Source organism: Mytilus trossulus, chromosome 2 (genome assembly GCF_036588685.1).
Source record: "Mytilus trossulus isolate FHL-02 chromosome 2, PNRI_Mtr1.1.1.hap1, whole genome shotgun sequence".
Lineage (NCBI taxonomy): Eukaryota > Metazoa > Mollusca > Bivalvia > Mytilida > Mytilidae > Mytilus > Mytilus trossulus.
The window spans coordinates 33,622,516-33,644,791 of record NC_086374.1 but is presented as its reverse complement, the minus strand read 5'-3'; the positions used below and the strand labels follow the sequence as shown (position 1 = coordinate 33,644,791).

The window sequence follows — 22,276 nt, the reverse complement described above, 5'->3', positions numbered from 1 at the left end:
ATAAGAAAACATGATTTAAAAGAATACAAGCCACTAACCTCCTTTCTGTTAGAGACAACATTCTTCATGAGATCTGAGTTGATTACTGCATCATTTCTCTTCTGTTCCATTTGTAAACCAAATAGTGTCCTAGTCTCCATTTCAGAAGGTTCATATTCACTGTCCATCTGTAAATCAAATAAAATAATATTCTCTATTTTAGAATATCTACTATAAGTTTTTTTTTTTTTATATCCTCCAAAAAAGAGAGAAAGATCACATTAAAATTAACTTCCTTATATAATTTATGAGCTGGAGTACAAGTTTAACCCCTATTCATACCTTAGTACAAACTAAGATTTGTACAAAATTTGGACTATAAGGACATTTGTTTAATCAAAGTTTTCCAGCCTCCTTTTTTTTTTATTAACTTTAGGTCAAGTTTTTTACTAATTTACTTTTTTATTTATCCTATATCTGATTATTTGGTATTCCTAGTCTTTCTAAAAATTCACAAATGAAATTATTGTGTACCCTTTAAAAACTGAGTTAATTTGTTTTTAAATAGGTGCAATTTTTGTACTGTGATGTTACCTGTAGAACACAATAGTTCCCTCCTTTCTTTTTCTTGAGGATATCTAGAGCTTCTGGTAGATATCCTGGAGCTATAATCCCATCAGATACCTACAATGTAATAGAAGTTGTTATTTTCATTCTGTTTCACTGAAAAGTTACACTTCTTTTATATAAAAAGAAGATGTGGTATGATTGCCAATACCTTTTAGTTTAAGGAAACCCTCACTTTCACAACTGTTGAAAATTTTCAGTAAACTAATGAAGGAAACCACACATGTTACTGTTGACTTTCTTCACACACATATCGTCATCGCAGACAATGCGAGTTCAATAACTTTTTAAGTATGCCTTTCATATACCATGTATAGGTCAGGGCAGCAAGTTTAAACTATATTTGGTCAAATATGCCAATTTCAACATGTTTCCTACTTCACAGTTACAATAAAACTATACTTAAGTTTCAAGAATATACCTGACATCCTATCTATTTTAGTAAAAAAACTCAGCATAATGTTGGAAGTGAAATAATGGCTATCATTACCTCTGTGCTGTGCATTATATATACTAGCATCTGAACAGAAAAGCATTTAACACCTCAAGTCTCTGAAACTTTTTTTATAAATTATCATTTGCCAGATTGATTTATAATCAATTTAGATCTACAGAAATACTTATAATATATTCTTTTGCCTACTAAACAGAGACTATATCCTTTTGCCTACTAATCAAAGACTATATCCTTTTGCCTACTAATCAGAAAACATTAAATTATCAATTTCTTACTTCATAAAAAAATAGCTTGAAAATGTTACCTCTCTGGATATAATTTTAGCTGTTTGAACATCACACGTATCAGACAAGGCTATAAAATCTCCAAATGATGACATTCTATCTGCTCCTATTAATATAAACAGAGATATGTATCAACACATCTGTACAATTTCACAATATTCATTAGGCCAATATTCAATTTCAAGCTCAAATTTTATACTCTGTATTATACAAATAAACCAGTTCTGTAAATTCCTTTAAAAATTCCCATTTAATAAAGATGGAATATAGAAAACTGGAGAAATAACATACAAATATTGGATACATAGCCAATTACTGATTGAACATGGATATTTCTGCCTTACAACCCTTATACCATTAATTCAATACTCTTGTAGTACCATACTAAATCATGTCTTGTGCATAAAAATTGTCACTTAACAGTGGCAATTTTCACATCTAAACATGCAACATAACATGCAATATTTGTTTACCTCTGGCTCTTGCATAGGCCTCTGCCAGGGGAGACAAATTGTCCATGTCCTCTACCATACAGACTTTCCTGTCGGCCTCTGATAGTCCCTGACCTCCTACAGCAGCACCTGTAAAATTGATATCAGCCATTTTGATTTATTAGTAGATTTTATCCTGTTGATCAAGATTCTGCTTTTTAAATTTCTATCTTTCTTTCATAGTTTTCAAGATAATAACAAAAAACACAATTAAAAGAAAATGTGTCCAATGGAGGCAGATGCCAAGGCTAGTAAATATAAGGCAAATACAGAAATTTTTCCATTTATAAAGGAACATAAATGGAAAATAATGACAGTAAGTAACATTACCAAAATTTTAATCATGATTCATTTTGGTTATAATAGGCATAATAGCTAGTTGAGGCAAAGTAAGGTATTGTGTGAGGATACAGAAAATTAAGCAATTTTTCAATTAATAAAAGAATATATCTTTGAGAAAAATAAAAGTGAAAAACACCTAAAATTCCAATTTAGTCAGAGTAACAATGTTTGGTGGTAATTTATGTGTCTTGTATAAGTTTCATAACATTTGGTTGAGGCAAAATTTAATAAAATTTAAGAAGAGAAATTAATTTTGGTTCCATTTGCTCTCCATCCAAGTCACAGTTTATAAAAGTAAACCATTATAGGTCAAGGTATGGCCTTCAACACGGAACCTTGGCTGACACGACACAGCAAGCTATAAAGGGCCCCAAAATTGACTAGTGTAAAACCATTCAAACGGGAAAACCAACAGTGTAATCTATATAAAAGCCAGTCTGTTAACCTTACCTGCTGGACTGACATGTTTAAATGATGTAGCTGCAGGTCTGTTACAGGCTTTTCGTAATTCTTTCACCAGCTGCCAACCATTCAGGGCATCACATAGGTTAACAAATCCTGGAGATCCATTTACAACTAAATTTAAGAAAAATATGTTTGAATAAACATGCTCAATATGTGATAAACATATTTACGAAAATAAAGCATATACACATTACAATTAAAAAGTTCTATCTTTCTGTACAGAATATTTTAATTGATTAAGTTGAAGATTAAGAAAATACAACAATTATTGAATTGTTATGGATAAAGTAGATATACAGATAATATATAGGTCAAAAAGATCTTGTTTAATATAGTAAAAGATGGCAAAAATTATGAATTGAAAGTACTGCAAGTACATTGAATTTTGTGGAGGCAAGTCAACTTAACTTGACCTAACATTTGCTAAATTTAAATCAAAATCTATGAAACCTGATTGTTAAAAGAACACAATTAAAAAAGACAAAAACACAATTTACTCAGTTATAAATGATTTAACAGATAGAATACTACTGTGATAAATTAAGGTTTACTTACCTTTCATAGGTAGCTGTGCCATATTAGTGAACAACTGAGCAGGTTTCTGGTGAGGGTTCATACCATATCTTAATGTAAGCTGAGAGTCACCTGCACTATATTGTCTTCTGAAGTAATCTGATATAGCTCTGTCGTACTCTGCTGTGTGGTTGAATGCCTTATAAATTATATATATATTTTACAATTACAGGTAGGCATACTAATTATATGTTTATTTTTAAGAATCAAAATAAATACATGTTTCCTTAGGAGAGAGATGTCACCACTTCTCCAATTTAAATAATGTAGACAAGAATAGCATCAATTATATACCAGTATCTGGACTAAAAGAGATTTTAATTTTAAAAGCAAAAGCTCTATAGCCTGGTTTTAAATTCATTAAATTAACTGTGTAGGAATATAATATCCTATGTATGCTGTTATAAATTATATTGCAACTCCCCAATCTTTCTGGCACTTTATAGACATCACCAGTTTTCAAATTTAAAAGAAGGGAGATTTTATAATAAGCACACCAGGTTTGTTTAAATCATTATAATAAAAATTATAATGAAGCATAGCAGCTCAAAATTGACCAGACCTCATCAATCTACATAATATACCTTCACAGCCAACTTTCTCCTCAACTCCAAAGATGTGTCCTTGTCACTAGAACTCGTCATTTCATCAATTACCCTTGAAGAGAATAGAAATAACAATGAATTGATTATCATTCAATATTATATTATCTCTTCAAACATACTGTCGGCTTAAAATATAGTAAAAAACATATTGGTTTCAGAGACTCATGTCTTTTTCATAAAACATATATCACAACAAAAAGTTTTTAACAACTTTAACTGGCTATACAGTCCTTCAAGGTCGTTAAAAACTTTCCATTTGTTTTGATATATGTTTTATGAAAAGACATGAGTCTCTGAAACCAATTAGACAATACTACAAAACCAATTCATATGAAACTTGGTGACCTATAGTTGTTAATTTCTGTGTCATTTGGTCTCTTGTGAAGAGTTGTCTCATTTGCAATCATACCACACCTTCTTTTTTATATCAAGTTACAGAACAGAAACTAATTTTGGAATGTAGACAAGGATAACACTTACCCCTTTGCTGTGTCAGGATCATAAAGAGTAGGAATAAGAACTAGTCACAATAACCTTACCTATTGTAATCTTCAGGATCACAAACTACAGTCACTCTAGCATGGTTCTTAGCAGCTGCTCTCAATAGTGTTACACCACCTTTAAGTGAAACATTTAATTACTTAAAAACAAACATAAAAGATATGGTGTATTCATGCTGACCTTTGTGAAAGGATCAGAAGTTGACTTCTGAGAAGATATCCTTTGCAAACAATATCTCAAACATAGGAAGTAGGTGTCTGAAATGTCAACCTGCTGAAAAAAATAATGTCATCCTGTTCCAATGTCATTGAGAGAAGTGAAACAAAATCATTTGAAGTATTGAAAAAAATCAAATTGTTTGCAAACAGGAATCCAACAGATCCTAAAGTACATACACATTACAACTAATCTACCTCTTGTATAGGATACCCCTAAATTCAATCAAAAATACTGGTATGGATACATTGTACACATGATCTTAATTTGTTCAAACTTTTATTCTAATAATATTCCTTGTTTCCTTTTATCAATTATTTAATCCATTTGTTTGTTTAAGTTTCAAAGTTTGTTTTTAATCAGATAGAATTAATAGAAAGAAAAAAAAATTAACATTCTTTGTATGAAAGTAATAACCAAACACGTCATTCAAAGTCTATGACATGATATTTATTCCATATATTCATTGTGCGTAAGCACAATAGCCTGTACACTTCTCTGACATAGAAATGACAATTCATTATAATAATCTTTTAATATAAGAATCCAAATCACTCCTAAGAATCATTAACGATAACTACTAATATTATAATAGATACATACCAATGTCAATTTGTTCCACAGCTTTTTCTACAAGTACACTTGGATCAGCTACAGTTTTCACAAAGGGATATAAATTATTGACCACTATCCTGAAAAATATAAAAAAAAATATAATAAAAGCCATTTGATACTTTCATGATAGATAAAAAAAAGAGAAGTGTTTTCATTCACAATACAATATACTTTTGATTCAGAATTTTTTCTTTAATTTTTAATTCAAATAATGATAGAATGGCCAATGACCATAACCAGCATATTCTACTGCCAGTCAGGGGTACTACTTGTACAAGTGTATTTTGTTTACTTGAAGAAGAAAAAAATATATACACATATGAGTAAATTTGTAGGATACTTATACAAGTGAATTTTATTTACTTGTATAGGTAAAACAAAAAATTGGCTTAGTTATGTCCCTTAGGCATTCAGATTTTTTTACTTGTATAAGTAAAAAATTCATCCTTTCTTCTTTTCTTGAATTCTTAAGATTTCTTGGCTCTAATAGAATTTTAAATTGTGTACCCTTTACAGATGTCTTTCAAAATCATTTCAGTGCAATTTCATGGACAATGAAAGTCCCATATGTCTGTTATCTTCATAACACTGCTCATTTACAAGTCCCAAAGGAGCAATTTTTGAAGGCCTTCTTCAAGTAAATAAAATACACTTGTACAAGTAGTACCCCTGAATGACTGCTGATTAGGAATTTGTTCATAAATCAATCTTAGATTGTCATCATTTTTAGAATCACAATAATACAAAGAAACTTTAGTTTTTGCATTTAAGGATGTACTTAGGTGAGGTTTTGGAATAAATGTCAAATGGTCGGACTCCTTGGTGTTTTTCAATATGATACAAGGTAAAATATTTTCCCCCATAACACCTATTTATCTTTCAACATAAGACTTAATAGCTTATAAAAGGTCATTCAACAAAATTTAAGCAGATTCTTGATTTTGTTTCTTTTGATTTGAGACCAAAATAATACCACTGCAAATATAGGGTAAAAGTCCGAGTCAGCCTTTTCCCGCCATATTTTATAAATCAATTATCTCGAAAAGGAGCTCCATGACCTATCAATATTTTAAGCTTATTTTCACTGATCCTTAATTAATACTCTTCCAGCTTAAAGTATCGATTTTGAATTCTTGATTTATCTAATTTGATCTTAGATCACCTAAGTACATCCTAATTGCTTACTTAGTTGACTGAAGTACAGACATAAGATGTTGCTGTCTCACACATTCTATTGCATCATATTATAGTTTATAGAGCAGAAACAACTTTTTGTCCATATGTACAGTACAGCTAGTCCAGGGGTGGTTTATGTGAACTAAATGACTGTCTCAGATCACAAGTTTAAAATATAAGGTTATCTTTATTATAATTATAGCCTTCCAACAAAATATTCAATAGACCTGATAGAAGCCATTACCTGATCATTTTATAATTCTGTTTTTTCATATCCTCCTGATCAGAATCTGTTATTCTTGACAATATTCCTGTAAGAATAGGAAATGGCAATAAACAAAAATTTATGTGTTTAGTGTCATTTAAAAAGAAAAAATGCAATCAACTGTCAATACCAAGCTTTGAAATTCCACTTTTCTGTTAGCCATTGCTAGCAGACAATAGTCTTCATTTCATCTCATCTTTGCTATTAAAAATTGTTGGTAAAATTTCTGTTGGTACATGTATGTTAAAATAATGCTGGTAAATACATGTTAAAACAATGACATTAAAATATGACACTTATAGGCAAACCTGATTGTTGAATTCTGATGACCTAAGCAGTCTGTTTCTACTCACCAGCATGTACAGCTGGATGAAGAGTTTTGACACGTCCACCCAACATTTCTGGAGCTCCTGTAATTTCTGATACATCCCTGGAAAATTTGAATGAAGAAAATTAACATTAAATAAATGGGGAATGTGTCAAACTTAGAAAATGGAAACAGAATCCAGCATTCTTTTCATTTATTAAGGGGCATAACTCTAGGAAGGTAAAAGTGATGACACTAAAATTTTATATTGAACTGTGTTTGTGGTAATAAGCATTGTGTATAAACATGTTTCATATCATTTGGGCAAGTCAAACTTAAAATAACCCTTTACTCCATGGATTTTTTTTTACATACTTCATTCGCATAGGATTTTTTCAATTAAAAAAAAAATATATGGATTAAAGTAAAAATGCATTGCGAAAAAACAAATATTTCATCAATGAAATTCCAGTCAGATATACTCATGAATATCCTTTTTATATTAAACACAGATTTGATTATGTCTGATACAGATATTTTGTAGGTAGGACATTTCAACTGAGGCTCTATACAGGCGTCATTATGGTGTAAAGGGGGTCATGTCAAACGGCATCATTACGGAGGAAACCAATTTTGGGACATACAGATGGATCAGGGTAAAACTTAATGCCCAATGCTATGACAGGGTGTAAAATTTTTTGCACCTTACCATTGACAATCATACCACATCTCTTAGTTTTATATTGGACATATAAGTACATATCAAATATTTCAAGTTACATTTTATAATCATAAAACAAAGAGGTTTTTGGGAGGTGATTTTGTGAAATCAACTCCTTTATATTTTATTTCAGACCCTTAGCACTTCACAGAAACATTGCACATGGAACATGTAACTGTAATGGGTTATTTCAGACTCTTAGCACTTCACAGAAACATTGCACATGGTACATGTAACTGTAACGGGTTATTTCAGACCCTTAGCACTTCACAGAAACATTGCACATGGTACATGTAACTGTAACGGGTTATTTCAGACCCTTAGCACTTCACAGAAACATTGCACATGGTACATGTAACTGTAACGGGTTATTTCAGACCCTTAGCACTTCACAGAAACATTGCACATGGTACATGTAACTGTAACGGGTTATTTCAGACCCTTAGCACTTCACACAAACATTGCACATGGTACATGTAACTGTAACGGGTTATTTCAGACCCTTAGCACTTCACACAAACATTGCACATGGTACATGTAACTGTAACGGGTTATTTCAGACCCTTAGCACTTCACAGAAACATTGCACGTGGTACATGTAACTGTAACGGGTTATTTCAGACCCTTAGCACTTCACAGAAACATTGCACATGGTACATGTAACTGTAATGGGTTATTTCAGACCCTTAGCACTTCACAAAAACATTGCACATGTTAACTGTAACAGGGAAAGACTAGACTGAGGAATGTACTTGGCAGTTAAAATAGAAAAAAAATTGTGGATACCATATTCACGGATCAGAATGTTGGTGGAGACAAAAAAAAATATTTAAACATGTTTTAATTTTGATTCTTGATGCAACTCATAAGAGATCACACATTTTTGTTTTTATGACACTTGAGTAATGAGCTACATGTAAGCTGGTCTTAAGGCAAACTAGAATCATCCTGGATCATCACTAAATATCACCAATCTCTGCAAATGAGTCTTGACACAGGTACTGTACTTACTTAACAGGAATTCCAGCATCTCTTATGGCCTTAGAAGTTCCACCTGAGGCAATCAGTTCTAATCCAAGGGAAGTTAGCTTCTTGGCAAAATCTACCAAGCCTGTTTTATCTGACACACTCAACAAAGCTGCAATATTAATTTTCATTTAACATTATATGACACGAGTTTACAGTGTTGCCTTTGTGATATATTCCCCATTTGCATTATCAACATGATTATTTAATTTTATTTTAGATTTGTATGCGCCAATTCTAAATGCATTAAGTAAAGGTTTATTAAATGCTACATACATGTAGATAATCTTATTTTAATGGTCACTCCTACCAACAGTATTTTACAACAGCAGAATGCAAGTTAGATGTTTATTCAAGATATTAAAAGAAGGGTTATACATCAAATAGAAAGTTACCTACAGAAACAAAACCAAAAAGACATCAAGAGTTCAAAACATGGCTGCAACAATTTACAAGAATGCCTGTACAATATCATGAATATGGCATGCTTTCTTGGACATGAAAATTTTGGCAAAATTATTAGAGATTGAAATCAATGCGTCCTGCACAGACTTCAATAAAGAAAATAAGACTGGAATGATTATCTAATATTGGAATATTCATGGACTTCAATGTTCTTTTTTTTTTAAATTAAGAGGACCCTACCCCTCTTACAATATTTTTCCAAACATAATGAAATTTCCCCTTTTTACAATAAAAATGCTAACTTATTCTTTTCTACAACAGCAAAATAATCCCTAGTCTTAGGTACAGTCCCTTGATAAAATGATATCCATCCCTCTGACATTTGGGGGATTGTTCCCAAACTGATGTTAGATATGACTTTTGCACTGATTTTGAAAATATTCATTCTTTCATTTGCGCTGATTTTATATTTGCTCCTTATTAGATTTACAGGTAAGTTAATACTTGTGTACATGTACCGTATTATACCATTGGTAAAACCTGGTTATAAAGGTTGTTTATTTATGTTAATTTTTATTCATATTGTTTTGGAACTTCGTCTTAACATGATGGACATATTGCACACTGATTAGAGCCGAGGAGTCAATTCTTTAATCATTGAGGGCCATACATATCGCAAGGTCAGTGTCTTGAAACATAACAACATATCTAACTGATGTACCATAAAATCATGTAAAGCCAGAGTCACCACATATTCTATTGTCAAAACACAGGAGCATAACCATGTGGCAGATGTCTGAAAGACAGAGGCTAAAGAACTACGGGTACGGTCAAGGAAAAAGTCTGGAGATGTATCTTGTAGGTTTTCTTCCACCTCTCCCTGGTGAGTAGGGGACATCAGTTATATACATGTTATGATTGGTAATTCATTAAATTTGTATAAGTGACTAACAGAAGAGATCTATAATGTTAAATGAAAAATAACATGACTTGGGCCTAAATTAATATACATGTATTGTTTGTTTACCCAATACTGACCCTGCCAAGCCAGGTGTGGGTAGGTAGGTAGGTAAATAATTTTATTTTTTCCTAAAAGCTGGAACAATGACGGTTGATCTGGTAACCATGAAAATAGGAAATGAATAAAATAATATTTGACTATAAAGTTTGGACAATAAAATTTATGAGTAGGACCGTTTTTGCAGGGTCAGTCTGGATTGGGGAAACAAACAATATTTTATTTTAGGCCTTGGATGGAGAGTCCTTTCATTGGCACTCATACCAAGAGCTCCAGATAAGCTGCGTATTTGTGTGATCACGCAATTCAAAGAATTGAAAACCCAATAATTTGTCAAAACCATAAGTTGTTAATGCTTTGAGTTGCTATCCTGTGCCTTATTTACCATTATCTATTACAAAGTCGTCGCGTAAATGTATTTATGTAATATTGAAAATCGGAAATGTCCTTACATTCTAAAAATAGAGGGTTGAAAGGTCCCTGTTAAAACTTTCCGTGGTGATGACAACATTTCGATCTACTCGGTCTTTATCCAATTAGCGTTAGCCATGGATTCATAATTCTTTTCGTACTTCTCAGGATTGATCATAACTCTAAGCAATGAATTAAAGCGAAAGTAAATTCCCGGTAAAAATATTGAATAGAAGCATGTTTGAGTTTCTTTTTGAGAGGATTATTATAATAACAAGACTTAACTAGTGTTGTCAGGAAGCGTCGCTTGAACGTACAGGGTCGTGCAACACACACATTCAATATTGTGTTAATAAAAAAAAAACAGAGGCTCTTAAGAGCCGGAATTGCTCACCTTAATATTTTTGGTTAGATCTCTCATCAATGATTATTTTGGCTTTTCAATTTATTTAAATGTTCTTTGAATCGTCCTATTTTCTTCAAAAGCCAAAAAAAAATCATTTTCTCCTATGTTCTATTTTAGCCATAGGAGCTATGTTTCTTGACATACAAGGAAATGAAATATAAAATTTATACTAGATACTCTGAAACTCTAAAACTCATTTAGCCTAAGTTTGGCTGAAATTGATACAGCAGTTTCAAAGGAGAAGATTTTTTAAAGTAAGTCAACATGAGGAACAAATTGTGAAAAAAGTCTTTAAAGGGCAATAACTCCTTAAGGGGTCAATTGACAATTTTGGTCAAATTGACTTATTTGTAGATCTTACTTTGCTTAAATTTTTGCTATTAACAGTTTATCTGTATCTATTATAATATTCAAGTTAATAACCAACAAGACACTCTCAAGAGCCTGGCCCCGTATTCACTAAAGATACGATACAACATGTCGTATCGTAATTATTTATCGTAAATATACGACATGCATACGATATGTCGTAATTTGTATTCTCCAACGTTGTCTTAGTACTGTTGTAAGTTTCTCGCAGTTGCTAATGTCGTAAATCAACAGAACAATCATTTTACGTAACAGAGGAGGATTTTGTTCAGCAAGTGCCCGATTTGAAATCAAATTTTGATTTTAATTCAAATACTTTCAATATATGATGTCATATTAAATGCACTCGAACGATCCGTATTACACTTAACAATTCAAAATAAAAAATGTTTTGACCGGGATTTTTTTTTATATTTTAATTATTGAAATATAAGTATTCTTAGTTTTTGATTTTTTTTTTAAGTTTTCGAATATTTCATCAAATACTTGTAAAAATTCAAAAATTCGATTCAAAATTAACAAGTTTAGTAGATGTTTAACCAAACTTTGAAAATATTAAACTTGACGATCAGTTTTGATCATATTTTTTTTAAAGGTTGAAAATCTTCAATTTTACATTTAAATGTTAAGAATAGGAAACAGACAAGAAGAGAAAATGTGTATCAATATCGCGTTTGAGGTACCTGCATGAAAAGTGCGAAACGGAATAAAACGGAAAGACCATAAACGAAACAAAACAAAAACAAAACAAAACAAAATAGTACCATACGAAATATGCCTACCTTGAAACGAAAACAAAACAAAACAAACAAAACGAAATATCACGAATCGAAACAAAACAAAATGAACATTTCTAATCAATGTAGTATATAAAATCAAATGCAGACGGGGATTAAAGCGGAGAAAAAATGATTAGAATAGTTAATATATCTGAAAAGCTGAATACTTTATTTATAAAAAAGGAACACTTTGATTATGACTCTTCTTCAGTAAGAACAAAAAGAACAATTTTTAAATTGAAAAAAAAATATTTGGAAAAATTCTTTTTCTTTAAACAAATAGGACATCACATAAGGTCACGGCCGACACTCGGCTAACCGAGAGAGTGATCGGTTAATCTATATTGAGTATGCGGCTATATAGGCGATTGGTCTGTTAATCGTGTTGGTTATATGTCTGTTAAGAGTAAAACACGCAATTTAATGTTAAACTCTATTAAATATACCGATTTTTGGCATATTATAAGAACCAAATAAAAAAAAAGAAAAGTGTCTGACAAAATGATATCTATCATAGAACATTTCCCCCTGTAAAAACATTTCATAGTCTGCGCAGTTTTCGGTAAAACTAAAAGGCGTCGCGCAAGTATGTAGTATTTATGCTTATACGCATAGCAATTTTTTCAATAAAAGGCGAAACAAACAATTTTAGATATCATTTAAAGGACACAAAATAGAACTTTGGTTCTAAAAAATAAATTGACATTAGTAAATATTTCATAATTGTAGTATAACGTGAATAATACCAAGTTTTAGTGAAAATTATGGGAATAAAGTCTGTTAATGGGTTAGGCAATTAAAATTGTTTCAGTTAAGAGTTATTTAGCTACGACAATAGTTTTGCTACCTTTATATTTTCCCATTGAAAAATTTAAGAATGCGATGTTCTTGAGTAAAAAATGACAATACATACGGTGCAACAGTATCCTTCTAGTAAGAGCATTATAATTTTGACTTTCTCTGCATTTTATTGAAGGATGTGTCACTTCAATATAGCGTGAAATGGATTGACCGCTGGAATACGCATGAATTTTTTATTCAAGTTTTCAATCAGCCTTAATTTTTGTGTCTGTCCAAAGTAGCACGTTCTCAAATCCTACTAAGAGTGTCTTTATAATACAACACAGGGTACACATAACATGTTGGCGTGTTCATATGCACATGATATTTGTCACTGGACGTTAAACCCTTTTTCGTCAGCATCATCCAATTGGTTCTTTTCTTCTATTACTTAATCATATGTTGTTTACATATCATTCCAAAGAACTAAATGGAAAGGAGCGAATGCAGCTACATTTGGTTATCTAAAGTTTTAATTCATTGTATTCCTTTTATTTCCTTTCTACATAAGTGCAGAGGAAAACTGCAGTTGTCCGCATGTAAACTTCTAGCATTTGTCACCAATATGAGTATACCACAATCCGTTACTGTTTCAACACCTAGGGGTGTTTCATGTCTGTATTCTTAAACATTATTTTTTCCCTCTCTTTTTTAGCAATGCATCACTCTCTACTGTCTTTATCTATTATTCTATATTCTGCGTCTCCAGCCAGATCACGTCACGGTATACCACGAGGGTCCAGATTTGGGGTGTTGTTTATTCTTGCATTCTTTAGATGGTTATGTCACTTTTCTCTACATTTTAATTTATCTTACTCATTATTCTCTCTGTATTCTTAATATTTTAGCATCCAAATTTTACGACGTGTATTCTGATTTATATACTGGTAACCAATGAAGATGGTGTCATTCATGACAATTAAACAGAATCCACATGATATCTGCGACCATTCTTGGTAGAATTAATATTACTTTTATTTAATAATACACTTTTTGAAACAAGTTTTGTCAATAATTTTCAATTTCCATTGTCTAAATAGTCCATTGTTCATGCATGTGTTGTTTCCGTATATTTTATCTTTCATTGCTCGTGTGTTGTTTCCGTATATTTTATCTTTCATTGCTCGTGTGTTGTTTCCGTATATTTTAGCCGCTCGTCTTGAGCCTATACTCATTTGATCCGATAGCAGTAAAATTATTCTTTTATTGCCATTCATAACTCTATCAGACCAATTAACAGACCGGGTTTTATACATCCGACTCATTAACAGACCAGGTTTTAAATAAACACTGATTTATGTCACCAAAATACAGATTTTCGTGTAGATTTTTCACACACTGATATCAATATGGTTAACAAGCATAATGCCTGTCTTTGTTCGATGTTCAAAATATTGCATGCAAGTTAATTCAACCAACGTGTCATTTTGTGTACATTTTGTGTGTGTAAAATGTGTATAAATTTATTGATGAGTAACCCGCCTTTTCATTTTATAGATCGTACATCGAAGCTAGAAACATAATAATTACACCACTGGATTCAGTACGTTGAATTTTTTTGTTAGACATGAATTATTGTTATGATAAAAATATATTTAAAAAGTTATACAATGAAACATACTGAACTTTCAATGATTTTCTCGATAACGCCTGATTAACAGACTTTAGCCAACCCAATAAACAGACCAACCGCCGATATAGCCGCATACTCAATATAGATTAACCGACCAATCTCTCGGTTAGCCGAGTGTCGGCCGTGTAGGTATCAGTAAGGTTTTACATCTAAAAAAACCAATTCATTAACCTACTTAAATCTATATTAAACATATTATTCTTACAATGAAAGATCTCTAACAAAATCTAAGTGTTTCACATAATCTATTAAGAACTATTTGTTTTTGTCTATACGGTTACATTGCGTTATTGTTAGTTACATTTATGCCGTGATTTCGAAGATCTTCGAAGTACGCTGGGACTAATAATATGCATTAAAATAAAACTTGAAAATTTTTATTTAAGCTTACAATATTGCATACATTCTTTTTTTAATTTACTATGACAGTTTCTACAAATCCCGTATGTTGTTTTCTAAGCATGATCTAGTCAGACGCATTTTGGTGAAACCACACAAAACAGCCATCATAAACGAGTGATGCAGCAATGTGCACGTCTGTAAATGCGTTCTGTACAACTCATTTATGCACTATATATTGTACAGTATAGATAGCTGTCTTTTGTTACCAACTGTAAGACGCCAGTGATGCACGGTTATCTTTGTCGTTGGATTGCTGCCTCATTGACGCATATCCATATCCCTTTTTTTCATATGAACAGTGGCGGCTCAATTATTTTATGCCTCGGAAATCTGTATGCCCTCAATAAAAGTCATCAGGCCTATCTAGGGGGTTAGATCTATCTAGAAAAACTCGTTCCCGTCTAAAAAATCTATCATTTTCTCTCAATATTAGCGCTGCCGCCATATTTGCGATAGTAACTTTGCAACTTACGACAGGCCTCGAGCAGTCGTAAGTCTATAACAATATTTACAACATCTCGTATCGTAAGTTTCTTTCATGAATACAAGTTACAACTTACTATATCGTAAACCTTACCTTACGACAGTCGTAGAGTTACGATAGTTTTGTAAATACGGGGCCTGAATTGCTAATCTGATTTTTTTTGGTTTAATCTCTCATCAATGATTATTTGGGCTTTTCAATTTATTTAAATGTTCTTTGAATTGTCCTATTTTCTTCAAAAGCCAAAAAAAAAATCATTTTCTCCTATGTTCTATTTTAGCCATAGGAGCTATGTTTCTTGACATACAAGGAAATGAAATATAAAATTTATACTAAATACTCTGAAACTCTAAAACTCATTTAGCCTAAGTTTGGCTGAAATTGATACAGCAGTTTCAAAGGAGAAGATTTTTTAAAGTTAGTCAACATGAGGAACAAATTGTGAAAAAAGTCTTTAAAGGGCAATAACTCCTTAAGAGGTCAATTGACAATTTTGGTCAAATTGACTTAATTGTAGATCTTACTTTGCTTAACATTTTTGCTATTAACAGTTTATCTGTATCTATAATAATATTCAAGATAATGACCAAAAACTGCAAAATTTCCTTCAAATTACCAATTAAGTGGCAGCAACCCAACAATGGTTTGTTTGATTCATCTGAAAATTTAAAGCTGATAGATCTTGACCTAATGACCATTTTTACCCCATGTCAGATTTGCTCTAAATGCTTTCGTTTTTGAGATATAAGCCAAAAACTGCATTTGACCCCTATGTTCTATTTTAAGTAACGGCGGCCATGTTTTTTGACGGATCAAAAATCAAAGCACACACTTTGTGCAGGATAATCTAAGGAACAATCATGCTAAGTTTCATCCAAATCCATTCAGTAGTTTCAGAGGAGAAGATTTTTAAAGTTAGCAAATATGATGAACAAATTGTGAAAAATTGTCATTAAAGGACAATAACCCCTTAAGGGGTCAATTGACAATTTTGGTCATATCAACTTATTTGTAGATCTTACTTTGCTGATCATTTTTGCTGTTTACAGTTTATCTTTATCTATAATAATATTCAAGATAATGACCAAAAACTGCAAAATTTCCTTAAAATTACCAATTAAGTGGCAGCAACCCAACAATAATTTGTTTGATTCATCTCAAAATTTCAGGTCTGATAGATCTTCACATAATGAACATTTTTACCCCATGTCAGATTTGCTGTAAATGCTTTCGTTTTTGAGATATAAGGGTGCAATCAACAGTTTTTTTCTATGACGTCATATTTTGAGGGACCATCTATAATTGACCCTTAGTGGTGTTAATGTTAATGAAGATACTTGTATAAAACTATATATCATTAGAATCAGAATTTTCTCTAGTTTATAATGAAATAAAAATAAATTGTACTTTTAACCCTTAGACTGCTACGCGCAACTATTGTCGTTCCGATAAGACAGTCCGCTACTGCTACTCGCCACTATAGTCGTTTTCCGTACTCGTTTGTTTACAGTTACCATGGAATGGGCGGAGTCAAAGTTCATGAGATTGCAGCAGTTTCGACTTGTATGGATTCTGATTGGCTTAAAATCTGCGCTCTTTGAGTGTCTCTTGACTTTTAATCAGGTATAAGCGATAAACCGAAAGTGAAAATTTTTGATGAAAAAAGTGACAAAATGGCGGACATTGTTTGGAGAAATGGCCAACACGTTCAGAAGTATTTCAATGATAACAATTTAACAGCGGCGGACGATTAAAAGGATTTGGACGAGAACCGAAGCTATAATAGACAGAAATTGAAGTATCCTATCAAAACTGCAAACAGAAGACTTTTAAAGCGAGAATTACGGGGATTCCCAGACATTGTTCAAAATGGATGATGATGGAACAGGATTTGTGATGTTTATCATTTCGCCTTTCAACTGTGAATCAATATTGACTGACATCGATAGACCCGAACTTAAGTTTGTCAAGATTATATTGATGAAAGCTTTAACAATGAACTTGTCGTGTAAATATATTTGTACATGGAAGTAAAAGTCGGCGCAGTGAAAGTTGGAGGAAAATACCGGAAAATATTTGCATAAAAAAGGCCGTTGGTCTGAGAAGAAACTTTTATTTTTTGATAATCACAATGGAACTTAGTTCTTAAAAGAGATTTTAAACTATAATGGTTCAATTCTGAAGTCATGGATACTTTTACATTGATGGATTCGTTTAATAAAACATGAAAAAATAAGTTTACCTTTGTTTACCTATTTTCGCACCTGTACAGGTAAAAAATGACCAGAGACTCACACAAAAATAAAATAAATTAAAAATACAGAATCTAACAATACTTTTTTATATAACTTTTATTGATGAATATTCAATATTTACAAGATACAGCAATTGTAAGTGAACATGTTTATTTCATCAGTGATTAAAATTTTACTCAGCATTACACAAAAGTACAATAGAAATCAATGCAGCAGTCTAAGGGTTAACAGTACCAAAAAGTTTTATCCAGAGAAAATGGGAAAACATTGCCTAATCTATGCATAAAAAACATGAAATCAGGCCATGTGCACACCCATGCAGACATGATACATGCACATTTTTCATATTCAAAACTGTATGAATTTCATAGGTTTTTACCTGGTCTTTCTAAAAATTTATGCTTCAGGCTACGTTCTCCTGCTCCGAAAAGAGCTACATTGGGTGCAAATAAGTTTTGCACTTTTCACTGCCAAAAAAACAGGATGTTTACAGTTTGTCTCCCCTTAAAACATGTGTATTTAATCTAATTTTTAAAAATTATTTTGATCATTCAACCTGTTTTAATTGAAGCTAATTAACTAATTTTTACGATCAAATATAAAAAACATGATACTTTTTTACCAATTATGTTGATAAAAAGGGACTTCCCTCCAAGTCTATTTTTAGTTGGGGAATAACCCCTAGTTTTTTATACGAAACTGTTTATAGCACCCTAAGCCAAAAACTGCATTTGACCCCTATGTTCTATTTTAAGTAACGGCGGCCATGTTTTTTGACGGATCAAAAATCGAAGCACACACTTAGTGCAGGATAATCTAAGGAACAATCATGCTAAGTTTCATCCAAATCCATTCAGTAGTTTCAGAGGAGAAGATTTTTAAAAGTTAGCAAATATGATGAACAAATTGTGAAAAATTGTCATTAAAGGACAATAACCCCTTAAGGGGTCAATTGACAATTTTGGTCATATCAACTTATTTGTAGATCTTACTTTGCTGATCATTTTTGCTGTTTACAGTTTATCTTTATCTATAATAATATTCAAGATAATGACCAAAAACTGCAAAATTTCCTTAAAATTACCAATTAAGTGGCAGCAACCCAACAATAGTTTGTTTGATTCATCTGAAAATTTCAGGGCTGATAGATCTTAACCTAATGAACATTTTTAACCCATGTCAGATTTGCTCTAAATGCTTTCGTTTTTGAGATATAAGCCAAAAACTGTATTTGACCCCTATGTTCTATTTTAAGTAACGGCGGCCATGTTTTTTGACAGATCAAAAATCAAAGCACACACTTAGAGCAGGATACTCTAAGGAACAATCATGCTAAGTTTCATTCAAATCCATTCAGTAGTTTCAGAGGAGAAGATGTTTGAAAAATTGTTAACAACGACGACGACGATGGACGCCAAGTGATGAGAAAAGCTCACATGGCCTTTTAGGCCAGGTGAGCTAAAAACTGCAAAATTTCTTAAAATCATCAATTCAGGGGCATTACATGTATACCTGAAAAACCAGTTACCCAATTTGATAATAATAATATTCAAGATAATGACCAAAAGCTGCAAAATTTCATTAAAATTACCAATAAAGTGGCAGCAACCCAACAATGGGTTGTTTGATTCATCTGAAAATTTCAGGGCTGATAGATGAATGAACATTTTTATCCAATGTCAGATTTGCTCTAAATGCTTTTGTTTTTGAGATATAAGCCAAAAACTGCATTTGACCCCTATGTTCTATTTTTAGCAATGGCGACCATGTTTGTTGATAGATCAAAACTTCGGATACAATTTATAAACTACATACCCTAAGGAACATTCAGTTAAAGTTTGGAAGTATTTGGCTTAGTAGTTTCAGAGGAGAAGATTCTTGAAATAGTTTAAGAAGACAGACACCAAGTGATGGCATAAGCTCAGGGCTCACACTACTTCAAAATTATAGGGAGAAGTGACTTCTCTTTTTGAAACTGATAGGGAGAAGTAGTGAGATTTGAAAGAGAAGTGCTCTTTCGCGCGGTGCGCTACATTGTTTGGATTATACTATAGCATATAGTATAAAGGGTCATATGTAAATAATGTTCTTTTTATAATGTTCAATTCATATCTGAGTATACAATTAAAGCAACATTTCAAATTAAAAGTTGTTAAGTTTTACTCAGGTTCTTGTGAGAAACTACCAATTAAATATTTAGTATCTAGCACTAAAAAAAATATTTTTTTTCTTAAAAAGGTAAAGAAATTATAATATATCAATTACAATTTAATTCAAACCTATCTTGTGTTTTTCATTAAAAAAAATAAAAGTTATTAAGCTTGGCCATAGTATATTGATAATAGTATAATAGTCATGATAGTCTAAGAGTTAAACAACTTTAATCAATAGTTTGAAACAATCCATAAAAAATATAGAGAATTATATACACCAATCAATTAGATGTAACCAAAAGTCTTTAAATTCGTGTGGAATACGTAATTTTCCCCTTTGGGATCAATATTCTTCTGTCAGCTGTTCCATCCGTGCGTCCGTAGTAATTATTGTAAAAGTACGGATTTTGTTCATAGCTGGTCCGGTTGAGATCCGTAGTTTAGAAATTAGTCAATGGCGGACGAATGCAAGAAAATTTACAAAAATAAACGATGTTTGACAAGTTATTTGGAAGGGAACATTACGTTTTCAATGCAATAAATGGATTAAACACTTACTGGAGGCAACTTGTATCACCTTTAAATGAAGAAACAAACTTATTTTGCCGCCGAAATATAGGTTGATGTACGTTTTCGAGTAACAAGCACCGGAACAAGCGGAAATACATGAAGTGATAACAAGTTGTATTTTTATCAAATAACCTGCTACAGACTTCAAAGACAATGCTTCAACTTCTTTTCTTAAGATAATGAATCGTTTATGTCTAAATTTCTTTAATATCAATAAAAAATTGATGTTTCATCAACTTGGTAAAAATTGAAAATGTCCAATGACGGAAGCGACTGAAAGCGAGTATCGTCAAGAACAGGGCAACTTCTTTTCGCTTTTGGGGGTCAGAGAAAGCGAAGTGACGGTCGGGAAAGCGACTTCTTCGCCCACTTCGCCTGGTAGCGTGAGCCCTGAAGCTCACTTGGCCCTTCGAGTCAGGTGAGCCAATTAGATTAAGGAGCTTGGTGGTGAAAAACCCAATTTGTTATATTCTTTAGAGGTGAACTGGAATTAATAATGCACTTAAAAAACTATTTCATGTATTTCACTCATTTAAATAAAAAATGAAGGGGTAAAAACCCCAATTTGTGAATTCTTATCTGGAGCTCTGCATACCACAGTCCACTGCTTCTTATATCTATTCACCTGTAATTTACCTGTAAAAAAATTCAGCGCAAATGAAGAAAATATATCGCCACAAATGAAAGAAAAAATCAGTGCAGATGAAATGCAGATCGGCGCAAATGCAAAACGCCAGATAGATAAAACATGAATCTTCAACATGTTCAAAGAAGATTAAAAAAAAAAAAAAAAAATGGCAATAAAAACAATTGTTTCTAAAAGACATGATTCATATAATATACATGATAAATGCAAGCTCTTCTGTGGGCTCAAATGTTGTGTCAAACAGGTATATTTTTGTACATTTTCTGTATTTCTTTTTAAATAAGGGTTTTTTGGAAAAGGTTATCAGCTAGATATGAGAATAGGTTTATGAGACCGTTTTGCCTATGTTTCAACACTTTAATTTGAGAATTTACATTTAATGGCTTTATATGCAAAGGGGGGGTCAATGTCCCCAACTTTATCTGTGCTGCTGTTGGCTTTTATGACTTACCTATGGATACCTATGGATCTTCAGAACGCTGGCACTGTTGTACCAATATATTCTGCTCTACTTCATCGTTATATTTAATTGTTCGTTTCTCACTTCCGGATAGAATTTCGTAGCATACATTAATGGTTGGTTGGCCCAAAATTTTATGACACACATATTTAATTATTGGGATTTGGAGTTCACAGAATTTTTATAATTTTTGGAAATTCTTTAATCCCAATAATCAACAATGTTTATAAATTTTATAGATGAAAATATTTTTTTTTTTCACCTTTTAGACCCGCCTTCTTTCAAATAGTCTAAGGCAATGGAGGTTTGTTTTAGAAAGAAATGTGTGTGTGTGTTATTTCCTACTTTCAAATATATTTATAAATTATACCAAGTTGTCCTGTTGTTGCCATAATTTCTTTCTTCAGCACCACGTGTAGTTCTATTTATGGAGGGAAATATTGTGGTATATCCTAATACCACAAAACTGTAAATAGGATAGGGAAGTACTTTTTAATATTGGATCTTTGTAAATTCGAACATGTCATTGGGTTTTTATAGTTATAACCATGAAAGTAATATTGAATATTACTTCCATGTTATAACTAACACAAGGGGCTGTTCCAGTCATGCTTCAGTGGTTCCCTATACAAGCAACATTTTTTCCCACAAAAAAGGGGGATAATAAACTCGTAGATACGAACGTTGTTTATAGACTATATTTATTTACACATGTAGAATAAAAAGAAAAGTATTATGGATTTTGGAAAAAAGGGGAATGGCAAAAATTAAAAAAAAAAAAAAAAACAGCCGGCC

General features: G+C 31.9%; 1 protein-coding gene across 1 annotated transcript in view; it reads right to left on the bottom strand.

The window, feature by feature from the left end:
- The window catches only part of LOC134707054 (bifunctional purine biosynthesis protein ATIC-like), a 33,758-nt gene extending 11,783 nt beyond the window's left edge, over nt 1-21,975 (bottom strand). Inside the window, exons 1-13 of the mRNA XM_063566538.1 lie at nt 21,852-21,975; nt 8,636-8,762; nt 6,950-7,026; nt 6,576-6,642; nt 5,144-5,232; nt 4,363-4,441; nt 3,803-3,875; nt 3,201-3,357; nt 2,631-2,756; nt 1,821-1,928; nt 1,368-1,453; nt 574-663; nt 39-167 (exon numbers count right to left, since the gene is read on the bottom strand). Coding sequence (XP_063422608.1) covers nt 39-167; nt 574-663; nt 1,368-1,453; nt 1,821-1,928; nt 2,631-2,756; nt 3,201-3,357; nt 3,803-3,875; nt 4,363-4,441; nt 5,144-5,232; nt 6,576-6,642; nt 6,950-7,026; nt 8,636-8,762; nt 21,852-21,873 — 1,230 coding nt within the window. The 5' untranslated portion in view covers nt 21,874-21,975. The remainder of the gene's footprint in view (nt 1-38; nt 168-573; nt 664-1,367; nt 1,454-1,820; nt 1,929-2,630; nt 2,757-3,200; nt 3,358-3,802; nt 3,876-4,362; nt 4,442-5,143; nt 5,233-6,575; nt 6,643-6,949; nt 7,027-8,635; nt 8,763-21,851) is intronic.
- Nucleotides 21,976-22,276: the final 301 nt, after the last annotated feature.